General features: G+C 35.2%; 1 protein-coding gene across 2 annotated transcripts; it reads left to right on the top strand.

Annotated features, from left to right (window-relative positions):
* The first annotated feature begins 256 nt into the window (after positions 1 to 256).
* On the top strand, positions 257 to 13,349 carry LOC138694861 (FAST kinase domain-containing protein 5, mitochondrial). Of its 2 annotated transcripts, none has more exons than XM_069818988.1 (5): positions 257 to 1,794; positions 4,481 to 4,599; positions 7,475 to 7,634; positions 9,017 to 9,243; positions 10,863 to 13,349. In XM_069818988.1, exons 1-5 carry the CDS (start codon positions 357 to 359, stop codon positions 10,968 to 10,970), a joined length of 2,052 nt encoding a protein of 683 aa, XP_069675089.1. In that variant the 5' UTR covers positions 257 to 356; the 3' UTR covers positions 10,971 to 13,349. The 2 variants fall into 2 exon arrangements, with proteins under 2 accessions (XP_069675089.1, XP_069675090.1); XM_069818989.1 differs by having other exon boundaries at positions 257 to 1,798; positions 4,485 to 4,599.
* The last annotated feature ends 213 nt before the right edge of the window (positions 13,350 to 13,562 follow it).

The following is a 13,562-nucleotide window of genomic DNA, read 5'->3' as shown; positions in this document are numbered from 1 at the left end:
AATATATTATTATTATTATTATTATTATTATTATTATTATTATTATTATTATTATTATTACCGTATTCGTAGCGCTTTCGAATTATTTTTATTAAATTAATATAACAGGCAATGAAATCATAGTTAAACGCAGCACATTGAACAGCATATGTGCAAATTCTTCAAGTTTTGAGCGTAGCTTAATTTGAGTCATTGTAGCTGAATTTCGGGACGTTTGTAGCCGACTCGCTCGTGTTCAGGTTGGCAACGCTGGCAATACTACATGACTGCAGAACGTAAACAAATATGGAGGTACACGTGGTTTGTTATTGCATTTTGTTATAATTCTTAACGACATGTAACTTAATGTATTAATAATGTTGAAATCTGTTTTATTACGTTCAACAAGATATTTAACCACGAGGATTCACATCAAGGATAAGAAAATAGAGTCTCATGTGTTTTTTAACAATTTCATATTTGTTTCGCGTTTCAATTACTCTCACGGGAAGGTATTTTTAGCACGATTATCAAGTTGTAATGCTCTTGATTACTTTAGAACTTCAAGTACATATTCATCTTTCAGTACACATAGCAAAGTATCTGAAAATGAATTTGCGTATTTAGTACTGAAAAGAAACCCTGCATATGCCAATACATTGGCTCCTACCATATCTTCCTCGGAACTTGAAAATGTATCAGAAGACGAATTCTGTGACCTAGTAAAGAAAGAATGGGCCATTCAGTCAGCAGAGAATGTGCTCTTAGGTTTCAAGAAACTGTCATTTTACTCTGACAAACAACGTCAGTCATTAAGTGATGAAAAATACAACGCACTTAGTGAAGCCTTAGTTTCTAAATGTTCACTATTAAATGATGATGATTTGATTAGTGTATTAGGGTGTCTCAGAAAATGGTCAATACAGAACTCAGCAAAAGCCAAGAATTATGTAGAATTGTGGAATGCCATCGATAAGCAGTGTTATGTGAGAATGGAAAAATGGGATCGAAATAAACTTTTGTTTGTGGCCGATCATTGGCATTTACTTTATTTAGGAAGAATATCGGACTTCATGTGGCATTGCACTACAAGATTAAGTCGCAAGCCAGAGAAACTCACTCCTCAACAATTAGTCCAATGTATGTTCTACATAAATGTTCGACGTAAGTTTCCTCCACACGTATCAGTGTACGATTTTGAGTACAGTCTTATAAACTGTGTTGATCAGCTTACATTGGATGAACTCGGAATTATGGCAATGGGTTTCTTTAAAAGTGAGAAACCTATCAGGAGTCAGAATCTCCTTCATGAACTGATGAGACGTATTGTTAATGAAGTTGAGTCCATTCATGAAATTACTTTAGCAGCACTTCTTAAAGTAATCAGATATTCTCTCCAACCTGTGAATGCAGATATGTTATTTGTTGTCTTAGATAAACTTTTGCCACAAATTGATAGACTATCTCTTCTTTGCTGCACACACATTGCATTGGCTGGTACAAACACACAGCTTTATCATGAAGGAAATATGAATAAGATTGTTCAAAGATACAGTAAAGAAATTCAATCAACAAGATTAAAAGATCTGGAAAGAATAGCATTTGCTTTGTCCTTGTACAATTATGAAGACAAAGGAAAACCTTCAATATATGACTTGATTGCTGAAGAACTCGGCAAGAACGAGAGAAATGAGGAAATCAAAAGCTATCCTAGATGCTTTGTATGTTGCCTTCATTATCTCTCACTTCAAAAGATCTTTCTTAAAGAACACATTAGCAGAGTACTTGATAAAGACTTCATCCGTGAAACATATGGTAAGTTCTTCTTACTTTCTGGGTTAGACAATAGGTTTGTTCCAGCAAGCAATTCAGAACGCATTCCGAACTAATACTGAACTTCTTTCTATGCATGAACCAATTTTGTATGGTGGCAGAACTAGTTCGGGATTTTATGTTGTTGGAATGTTTCTTGAACACTTTTTTTTTCACGATCTTCGGAGTTTCTTCTCATATTGAAATTATATTCATTTTCCGTAAAATATATCGCTATCACCTTCCAAATCACTCGTGGACTATTTTTTTTATTTTAACCTGCCTAGTGTGGAAGCATTTTAACCATAACTTCATATTAAACCATCTGCACATGCATCAGCAGTTCAGAATTCCCTGTTTCTGCTCTTAATTGAGAACCAATTTCACTCGTTCCGAACGAGTTCTAAAGCACGTTGGTTCGGAATCAGTTCTAGTCTTGTTGGAACACACATTGAGCTACTGCACATGAGTAGGCAGTTCAGAATTGAGTCTGAACCGTGCTGGAACAAATCTTGTAGTTGTCTGTTCCCATTTTAACTGGTTCAACTATCTGTTTAATGACATTCCTTGGTATTATCTGTCTCTTCTTCGGTTGTATAACATTGCTGCTTTTGGAAATCTAGAATTCCTCATCTCTTCTACATAAGATTTCCATTTTTGTCTATAGTCCAGAACAATGGAAGGAGTTCATAATCGTACCTATCTTTAAGAAGGGAGACAAGACTAACTGTAGTAACTTTCGAGGAATATCACTTTTGTTGACTTACAAAATTTTGTCCCATTTTGTCCAATATTCTTTTGAGATGATTGGAAATTTATCCTTTGAAGAGGTGTAAAAATTCAAATACATGAGAGCAACAGTAACAAATATAAATGATACTTTGGAGGAAATTAAACACAGAATAAATATTCGGTTGAGAAGCTTTTATCATCCAGTCTGCTGTCAAAAAATCTGAACGTTAGAATGTATAAAACTGTTATATTACCGGTTGTTCTTTATGGTTGTGAAACTTGGACTCTCACTTTGAGAGAGGAACATAGGTTAAGAGTGTTTGAGAATAAGATGTTTAGGAAAATACTTGGGGCTAAGAGGGATGAAGTTACAGAAGAATGGAGAAAGTTACACAACACAGAACTGCAAGCATTGTATTCTTCACCTGACATAATTAGGAGCATTAAATCCAGATGTTTGAGATGGGCAGGGCATGTAGCATGTATGGGCGAATCCAGAAATGCATATAGAGTGTTAGTTGGGAGGCCGGAGGGAAAAAGATCTTTGGGGAGGCCGAGACGTAGATGGGAAGATAATATTAAAATGGATTTGAGGGAGGTGGGATATGATGATAGAGACTGGATTGATCTTGCTCAGGATAGGGACCAATGGCGGGCTTATGTGAGGGCAGCCATGAACCTCCGGGTTCCTTAAAAGCCAGTAAGTAAGTAAGTAAGTCCTAATGATGTATTTCTGAAAGTATATTTTAACTTTTAATTTAATCTTATGACTTTGTTTTTTAAACAATCTAAGCTAATCTTGTTAAGTCGGAAAACATAAGAAAAATTTCATCTGGGCTGTCACTAGTCTTTATTTTTCTCTTTGTTGTAGTGTGCATGTTTCGATTCAGAATTTAAAATTTGCGTTCCTGAGGTTATGCAGCTTAATTTGGGTCCCATTTAACATTGGTTTTCTAAAATTTCTTCTTATTGTGCCATTTACAAAATTATAGACTGAATTTATGTTTTTTTTTCTGTTCTATCATTAATAGTTAAATTTGAAATAACTTTTCCTGAGATAAGTGAATGATAACTTGTTCGATTAGAGCATTATTTATCACTATTTTAATTCTGTTCTATCATCAATATTTAAATTTGAAAGAACTTTTCCCGAGATAAGTGAATGATGTGGGCAGCCTTGTCAGACATCATTATTTGTAGCTACTTAGGTATAACATGTGATACTGAATTTCTTAATTTCATTTTGATTTTTATATTTTGATAAACTTTTGTAGCACTTCCAATATAATAATAATAATAATAATAATAATAATAATAATAATAATAATAATAATAATAATAATAATCTTTCAATATTTCCCACAATTTTTATAAGTAGGTATGTTAAATTTTACCTTAAAATCAATGATTCGCAAAATTGAGTTATAGAGGGGCATAGTTATAACAAATCGGAATGTCTAATAAAATCGATGGAATTTAAAATTTACAAATCATACAGAGTCAAGACATGCACTTTTCTTATTTGAATTGAAAGACTCTTCATAAGCTTATATTCATATTCTTTTAAAGAAACCAGAGGTCCATTACCACCTTCACGTAAGCCCTCCATCAGTCTCTATCCTGAGCAAAATTAATCCAGTCCCTACCATCATATCCCACCTCCTTCAAAGCCATTTCAATATTATCCTCCTATCTACGTCTCGGCCTTCCCAAAGGTCTTTTCTTTCAAGTCTTCCAACTAACACACTATATTGCATTTCTCGGTTCACCCATACATGTTACATGCCCTGCCCAATTCAAACGTCTGGATTTAATATTCCTAATTATATATTATATTTTCCTGAGCACCTTATTCTCGAACACCCTTAACCTCTGTTTCTCAAAGGGAGAGTACTTAAGCTATAAATTGAATTGTATGTCACATGACTGCTTTTAACCAACTGTATCTCTCTTACAGGAAGAAATATGTACAAGGTTGGCAGAGAAATTTTAAACTTGGATATAAGCATGGAGATTGAATGTCCCAGCTACATTGGAAACCGAATTGAACCCAAAATGAGAGCCTATCTCTCAAAGGTAAAGCATATGTAGTTATGGAGAGCATAATGAAAAGTGTCTTCGGAAAATGTATTAGTGTCTTTCACGTGTTAAATTTTATGTTACCTTGTTAACATGTTTCGGCCTGCTATTGGCCATCTTCAGAACTGGTTGTTGCTGGTCTTGGCGCCTTTTGTTTTGTTTCCTGTGGAGATGCGTTTGTGTAGTGTAATGTGGAGTCAAAGAGTGTGTGTGTTCTGAAATTGAGTTGTGTATTGAGAATTTCATTTGGATGTGTCTTTTTGTGTCTGTATATTTCGTATTATTCTTGTGTGTTTAGTTTCTGGCTTTCTGGTTGGATGTGTAGAATTTCCATATATGTGTTGATGTCTCTATAGGTGTGGTTAGCATTAGAACACACTTAATACACATCATCATTTGCAGATTAAGTATTAGACCCTGTCCACACCTGTGGAGTAATGGCTAGCGCGTTTGGCCACGAAACCAGGTGGCCCGGGTTCGATTCCCGGTTGGGGTTTTCCCTCAACCCAATATGAGCAAATGTTGGGTAACTTTCGGTGTTGGACCCCGGACTCATTTCACCAGCATTATCACCTTCATCTCATTGAGACGCTAAATAACCTAGATGTTGATAAAGCGTCGTAAAATAACCTACAAAAAAAAAGTATTAGACCCTAGTGGATCCATTACAGTCTCCAGCGAATGCTTCATAGGACATCCCAAATTCCTGTGACCTTGTGGAGCATAGGACAGGATCTATTTGGAGGCATCTGTTCTATGTGTGATTTCCAGTTTGCACGGTACTGTTGAATATACTTGACAGTTTGGTCCATGTTGAGGTCTTTCATGATGTCAACATTCCTTCAATGTTCGAGTAGAGAACAACCTGCGGATTTCCTCATGAACCTCATCTTTGCCACCGTAGAACGTTTCTCATCCATCTTTCTGATGGTCCATGCCTCATTACCATATGTGAGGAGCATCCTTTCAAAACGTATTATGTGCAACTTACAATTGTTTTTACACGAACGACGAAAAACTGGATTACTCATAAACCGGAGAAGTTTTCAAAACACTACACAAAACCATTTTTAAGCACTGGTTTCACAGTTTACAAATATGACGACTTGGAACCATCAGACTTCACAGCATGAAAGATAAACAAATAGAAAGTAACAAATTTAATTTCGTCCACTGGGGGACTTAATATGTTTTGAAACGATGCTCCTCATGTTAGAACAGGTCTAGCAAGAGTCTTGTAGATTTGAAGTCTGGTGTGTTTCTGTACTCGTGATAGTTTAAAAACTTAATTTATTACCTCAGTGACTTTAATATATTTTGTTTGCCATATCTTCATCTATATTAAATTACATTTGTAACCCAACAAATTAAAAGAGTTGACTCATTCAAAGTGTTATTAATACACATTTAACCTCTGATTGAGATTCTGGCTGATTGGCTATATACATCACTAGTCAACAAAATTAAATACATTTTTTGTTAAAAGATAAAGAATGGGTGATTCTTATAGCATTTTTTCGTGCTGATTTCAAAATTTTTCTATCACTCAGAGTTTTTGAGTAATTATATGAAAAATAATTCAAGCTTTTCTAGTATTCATACCTTGTAACATTTTACCTAAAATCATATTTATTTAGGCCTACCTGATTCCTAGCGATTTTAATAGCTTAAATATTATGCTTGCGATGCAATAACTACTACTCTGTTTTATTTCTTCAACCACTACGTCTCACCAGTTCAGTGAATACTGACTGGATGCCACTGTTCATTGATCTCCAATATATCCAATACAACAGGCAGAAAATAATCAGATGTGCTTTGTATGCTAGCACTCAATTACAAGCGAGGCTTCAGAAGCTTACTGTATTTCTGTATAATCTTTTCTTTAGGAAAGATGTCAGTAGTTTAGAGAAAGTCCTAATAGCCTGTATTTATTTAGGTTGCTTGTACTGGTATTGTTCTGATGTTTCTATAGAATTTTCAGAATTGCGTGCAATATGAATGCTGTAATACAGCATTTCTCAAACTATGGTCCGCAGACCACCTGTGGTCCTCGACGTCTGCCCTTGTGGTCCTTCAAAAAAGACAGAAGAAAAAATAAAACTCAAACGAATTACGTATCACACTATAGCTGAAAATCTCAGAGTTTGTAAATGACACATGGCAATCGCCTTTCACTTTTTCTCCCAGTACTGATATTTTATGAAATTTATTTACTCTACCCGTCTATTGACGTCCCACTCTACTCTCAGCAACAAAAGAGAGATTTAAAGCACTATGAACGTGATGTTTCTTGCTTTCTTTTCCCTGCACATCTGGTGTCGACCCTGTAACCCAGCCAGGGACTACCTGAACTTATAACAGGAACCTTTTCATTTATTGATGACTTTCTTAATAATTTGGCGACACCCAGTCTGCACATTGAAATGGTCACGTACTGTACGTCGTACACCAATAATAGAATATGCAAAATTGCATCTTTACTTATTGAAAATCGGGCATTTTTCTGCATTAATTTTTTTTATTTCTGTTTTTACAGATGACGATATAAGAAATTTTCTTCTATTAACATTAACTTAATTAGTTAATGCTAATATAAAATTAATTGAATTAAATTAATTTTAATTAATTATTTCTACATTAAAATGTAAGTATACTGGTATTAAAATATGCTACATAAATGATAAATGGTTTCGAAGGAAACAAGAGTAAGGTGGTCCGCGGAACTGTTCTAACTTTAAAAAGTGGTCCCCACTTCAGAAAAGTCTGAGAAACGCTGCTGTAATATATCTGGAATAAGAGCGACATCTAGCATCAGAATTTTAAATGAATTAGTAACATCACTTTTTCTGTTCAACTGGTTTTATTTCAGATTTACACGGACAGTGTGTGGCAGTATGAAGATTTGGTTGGTAGGAAACTAAGTGCAACTGATCGAATGCTGTTAGAAGTTGTTACAGCAGCTGTCTCGATACTTGGCGGACAGGAAAAGGTGCACCTGGGACATCTTATTCCACATCGAGAACGAGCAGGTTTGTTTGCATTTCAGAAACCTGTTTCATAACATATGCATCTAATTTCTTGATTTACATTTATATTTTTCAGTGGAACAAAATTATGCCTGCACAATACTTCGAAAGACTTAAGGACTGTTTAGGTTTAATAATGTGACCATCTTATTCCAAATGAATATTCCCACATGTTCATCGTAAGAGTGCATATGAGTTATTCCATCTCAAATCGACCAAAATATAGAGAAAATTGACCTTACAATTTCTAAATACAATGAAAGTTTTTTTTGTACGTAGAGAACTGTGATACAATGCTTTGTGCAAAGTTTGAGGCATCAGAACTTCATAGTGTTTAAATTAAAAATATTTAAATTTAGCGTATTTTCATAAAATTAGCAACTTTAAACTGTTGTAGCTCCGAAACTCTTTCACCCAATGTTCAAAATCATGGTTTATTTTGATGCTGAGAAATTAAAGTTTATATTGACATATAAACAGATTTTCTTACTTTTTATGGAAATGGAGAAATTTAGATTTTTCCTCATTAAGATGCCTTTGCCTAGGAAAAAATATTTTAAAAATATATAGTTAGATTCCGCATTGAAAGTACAAATAAACACATATTTTTTACTGATGGCACGTTGATAAGAAAGTATTGAAAATATCAAATAAAGAAAATAAATAGTACGCGTGTGAACTAACCAGCTGACTGTGAGGCGGGAGCTAGCAGAGACAAGCAAGGCCAGGAGACATAAACACATGATGTGTCGTCTAGCAGCGCATGGCTGTGCTAGCTTTATCACAGGTTTTCATAAACACAGGAGTAAAATGACGCCCAACGCTTGCTTATCTTCAGCTCTCGGCCAGTGCGTGCGGTACTGTGCCGTTCAAGTCCAGGCGTGTGAAAATAATCCATTTAATACCCTCGAAACTTATTGGCATACCACTAAGCAAACAATGCCGAATCCCTCTTAATAATGCAAGGTTTTTTTCTCAATATTTTTTTTATATTTTTACAAATTGGCAAAAAGCCTAAAAGTAAATAAAATCAGATTATCTGTCTCTCTGTGTACAATAAAAATAAGGATTACTTCTTAACATAACCTACCAAATGTCAGCTTCAAATGAGCTCCCGTTCAATGTTCTGCAGTAAATGGTTCCAGAGTTCTGAGCGCTGAAAGAGGCTTGTTTTTATAAAATACGCTAAATTTGTCGCTCAACAATACGAAAACCATTTGACTTTCGATAGTATATTTTTGCAAATGCACTCTCTTCAGCACCTTGTATAAATAGGGAAAAAAAATAGAGTTTAAAAAAAATGCAAGGTTTCTTACTGATCGATTTCATATGGAATAGCCCATATGTAATGTAATTTTGTTTTATTTCCTTCGATTTTGTTACAGATATTGTGTATGGGATTCGTGCAGATGGATCAGTGGTTAATATTCCAAATTCATTCCGAAACCTGGACATAGGAGTTTGCAAACGACCTCCAAATATACCAAACACGACGTGGTATTGCATTGTTATAGTAGGTTGGAATTCTTTCATCAGAAATATCAAAATGCCTGTTGGTTTGTTGTCATGCAAATTACGACACCTGCAAATATTGGGGTACCATCCCGTAATGGTAAGTTAATATTCGTCTAATCTTTATTACAAAATGGAGAGGGAGAAGGGAGATAAAGCTAAAGGTTAAATTGAAGAGAATGAGGAATAGACAGGCAGAGCTCCCATGGTTTGACCTCAGCATTAAAAGAAAATGCAGTATATAAAATGGCAATACGTTGTTGTTGTTTTCTAATGCCAGGCATTTGACAATAAAGTCATTTGACCTCTTGCACTCATATATTTAAAAAAAATATTGTCATGTGTTATACCACCAGCATTCCATTGTAAGATGTTTAGTTGATTCTGTACCATTAAAGTAGTCCCCACCCAGAGATCCGATTGGGGGACTATTTTACCTCCGGATAATTTTACCTTAATGGTACTCATTTCATATTGGAGTGAAAATGGCAAGTTGTAGCAGATTTAAGTGAACATCATATTTTAATGTTTTGGTAGCTACTTCATTCACACACAATCCCCAGAATGTCTGGAGGATCACACCTGCTGTTGGTCGATGGGTCCACTGGACCTAGTTGGGAGATCTTGTTGATCACCAGCTTTCCCTCCTTAAGCCACTGAAGGACGATTTTAATGCCATAGCAGGTCAGCACTAGGAACAGCAAAGTAGAAAGAGGAGGAAGGAAAGGGAAATGAACCCCTAGGCCTCGAATGCTCTAATGCCATCGGGGTCGAAGAAAGTAAGAGTTCAGTCAGAGGACTGGATAGGAAAGGGTAAAGAGGGAATTAGGCATTGGTTAGAGGAAAATTATACCAAATTCAGTCATTAACTCATCAAGCTGACCAGTGCTAATTGATGAGTAGCCCCTCCCTTTAGTTCAGCTTAGTGAAATGAATAGGAATTTAAGTCCAGTGATAGATCTGTAGGTTTATGTTCGTAAGTAGTATTCACAAATGACTTACTACGATGTAGCTAAATCCATGGTGCGTGGTACAAAGGGCATATGTCAGAAATTGGTGGTTTTGAGTTATGAAATTCATGTGAATACAAAAAATGTACCTATTTCTTCAGATGGTATGAAGGGCATATGTCTATCCTCTTCCATAATAATGCAGAACTTCAGATTTCCAACCCATCATAATGATATTGGTTCTCATTTCACATTTGAAGGGTACATGAGAATAACGATCAAGGTCCATTTTATAAAGTTTAGAGAAAAACGAATTTTAAAGTTTAAGCACTTAATACTTTGTTATGTGTGTATTTAATAGAAATTGACGCAGTGGAATGTCAAGAACGATGATTTCTTATTACTAGTTAGACCACATGATAGTACTTCCTTTCCACTATAAGATAACATTATTAACTCAATTTCGATTTTTGATGGACCTTGATCGTTTTTCCCGTGTACCTTTCATTTTACTTTTGCTCTACTCAAAACTTAAAATTGATAAATTATGCCCTTTTTACCATGCAGCATAAAAATTTCAACATAATGAAGAAGCTATATACAGTAAAGGAATTTATACCATCTGTTTGTGCACCTTTTTAATTAGTAAAACATTTTCTAAAATTCAGAAAATACCCTGAGATATGTGACTAAATAACCTGTATTGTTCAATGCAATGTGATTTATTTCTTAATTATTTGTAATATAGGTTTTATTTTGATATTTTCAGGTTCCCTGGTATGAATGGAGATTTCTTCCAGTGGAGGAACAAACAAAGTACCTTGAAAAGAAAATCTGTGCTGAAACTAAAGACAAAGTGATGCTTGGCATTAGATAAAAATTTATGAAATGCAGTAAAATCTGTCTTAAGTAGCCACTTGATTTTTTAAAATGACAGTTAACACATATCTGCTAATTAAGGTGAAGCAATTTTGGAATGTGGAAACCAGTCCTGTTGCATGAATACTTGCATTATATTGAGTGTATGTATATGGAAGTATCTCATTTAATTTTTAAGTCAGAATAATAAGCATACAATACAGAAGATTTTGAGTACATTTCTTTATGGAGAAAGAAACGTTCAGTATAGGTTTTGTTTTTCTATACATATTTCGTTTAGCAAAAAAGTATTTTGAATTAACACGGGTACTATATCAGTTTCTTGGATTTTGTCGTCTTATTTATTGCCGTGAAGAAATTTACAGAATTTGTTGGTAGGGAAAGTTTATTCAATATGTTCGTGTGCAGTGAGAGGACTAATCTTTAAGTTAAGGTGTCATGAACAGTAACACTAACTTAACCACGTCTGATCTGATCAGATTTCTTTGAAAGAATTTTGACAGCAATTGTAATTTCAAATAGTGAGGATTTATATGATTTATACCTCGAGATGGTCAGCAGTCGAGTAGAGGTAAATATATAACAATTGCCTAACTGCTGGCAGTGTTTGGAGGTGACCTTTGAAATGGGGGGAACGGACTTAAAAAGAATTCAGGGCATGTGATAGCATCACAATTAAGGCATAATGCTGCAAGTCAGAAGGTCATGGAGCCATGGATTTTCTCAATTGATCTAATTCTTCTGGCCGCACTATGGCCCTGGAGTTTATTCAGCCTTTATCAAAAACGAGTACCAGGAGCATTTCCTTTGGTGTAAAGGTGGCCAGAGTGGACTGACATCCTTTCTGCTACTCTGTGTTGATTATCTCGTGAGGTGGGAGCCTTAACATCCCGCCATTCTGTAGGCCTCCATGGCCTGCGGTGAGGATGACTTTACTTTTTAATAAGAAGTTAATTGGTTCCACAAGCAAAACGACAGTTGACTGAAGTGACCATTTCCGCAGGTTTTACTGTAATTTTAAGACATAATTCAGAGGCATTTTTGAAATTTATATTGCAGTTGAGTATAGATGGCATTGTGTAGCCTTTAAGGTACGGTCACTCGTCGCTACTTTTGCTGTGCAACTTTTGTACTGCAGCTGCAAAAGTTGCGTGTTGTGTTCACACGTAAGCCAAAAGTAGCGCACTGCACGCTACTTTTTGTGCTTTGCAACCCAAGTGCTGCAAAAGTTGCAACTGGAGGTTGCGAGTCTGTTCACACACAAAGCGCTAATTTTGCAGCCGCAGTCATGCTGCAGGTTTCCATCTCCGTGTTGACTTCTCAATATATATTTTGTGGTTATGTTCGCATTATTAAGAAACTCATGCAAAAGTTTACTTATCTATTATTTGCTTTTCTGTCCTAACTAGTATTCAGAAATTGGCATTATTTTTACTATAAAGCTTTTAAAAACGCCTATATACTTAAATGATAATCAACAGCATATTCACGTAATCAATGTTGCAACCCTCCTGTTTGAAACTACACTACGGAAAATTAAAAAAAATTAATTATATCGTCAGCAAATATGCTCAGACTGTTGTGCATTTAATAACTGTTACAAATAATTCATTTCCATCACATCTAACATTAAAATATATCCAAACAATAAAAGTATCATTGACACATATGGGTGGCAACATTGGTCGCAACTGCAGCAAAAGTTTCAACAAAACAGATATCAAAAATGCTGCAGCTGCAACCCTGAGAACCCTGTTCACACGTCGCTACTTTTAAGTTGCGCACAGCATGCAAAAGTAGCGAGCAGCAGGCTTGGCAGCCGCTACTTTTCGGGTTGCACTGTTGTTCACACGTCGCAGTACGAGAGTTGCACAGTTTTTTGTACTGCAGCGCTGCAAAAGTAGCGATGTGTGACTGTACCTTTAGAGTGTGAGGGAGGGGGCAGCGAAGTCCTGATGTAGTAGTGGAAATTTCAGATTTATAGTCAGATAATACAACTTTGAGTGAACTTCACTAATTTTAATTCCCATTACTGTTTAAAACTGTACAGATCAGTGATAAATGGAATAGTTTTTGTGTTCATTTATATGAAATTTTGTTTTCTCTTAATATGGTGTGATGTATCAGGTATTACTTTAGACATCTTACAAGGCCTCAACCTCGAACGTTTTCTAATATAAACCATGGCTGTTTTTTTTATACATTATGAATTTTCAGGGAAAAAAAAAACCTTCCTGAATTCAGTACTCTGATATTCTAATATTTTAAGGTTAGCATTTATAATATGCAACCATGTTCCATAATTACAGTGAATGCAATGTAATTTGTTATAAATTGTATACTGCAATTGAAAATAATAAATATGTACTTCAAAGTCCTTCTTTTGTTGTTATTAAACCTCCAAAACTGTTGCTTTGTCCTTGTGGATATTATGCACAAAGATTAGAGACATTTAACGGGCCTTCATCTTTTAAATTCTAGTGGTTACGATGACAATACTTACTTACTGGCTTTTAAGGAACCCGGAGGTTCATTGCCGCCCTCACATAAGCCCGCCATTGGTCCCTATCCTGAGCAAGATTAATCCATT

The sequence above is a fragment of the Periplaneta americana genome, chromosome 2 (assembly GCF_040183065.1).
Source record: "Periplaneta americana isolate PAMFEO1 chromosome 2, P.americana_PAMFEO1_priV1, whole genome shotgun sequence".
Classification (NCBI taxonomy): domain Eukaryota; kingdom Metazoa; phylum Arthropoda; class Insecta; order Blattodea; family Blattidae; genus Periplaneta; species Periplaneta americana.
Note: the sequence above shows the minus strand (reverse complement) of the source record. Positions and strands in the feature narration are given on the sequence as shown.

What these genes read in the sequence shown, in the direction of transcription:
- LOC138694861 (XM_069818988.1), top strand. Translation starts at nt 357, where the DNA reads ATGTTGAAATCTGTTTTATTACGTTCAACAAGATATTTAACCACGAGG. An exon ending in CTTCATCCGTGAAACATATG is followed by an intron (nt 1,795 to 4,480) that starts GTAAGTTCTTCT and finishes TCTCTCTTACAG; the next exon opens with GAAGAAATATGTACAAGGTT. An exon ending in TGGGGTACCATCCCGTAATG is followed by an intron (nt 9,244 to 10,862) that starts GTAAGTTAATAT and finishes TGATATTTTCAG; the next exon opens with GTTCCCTGGTATGAATGGAG.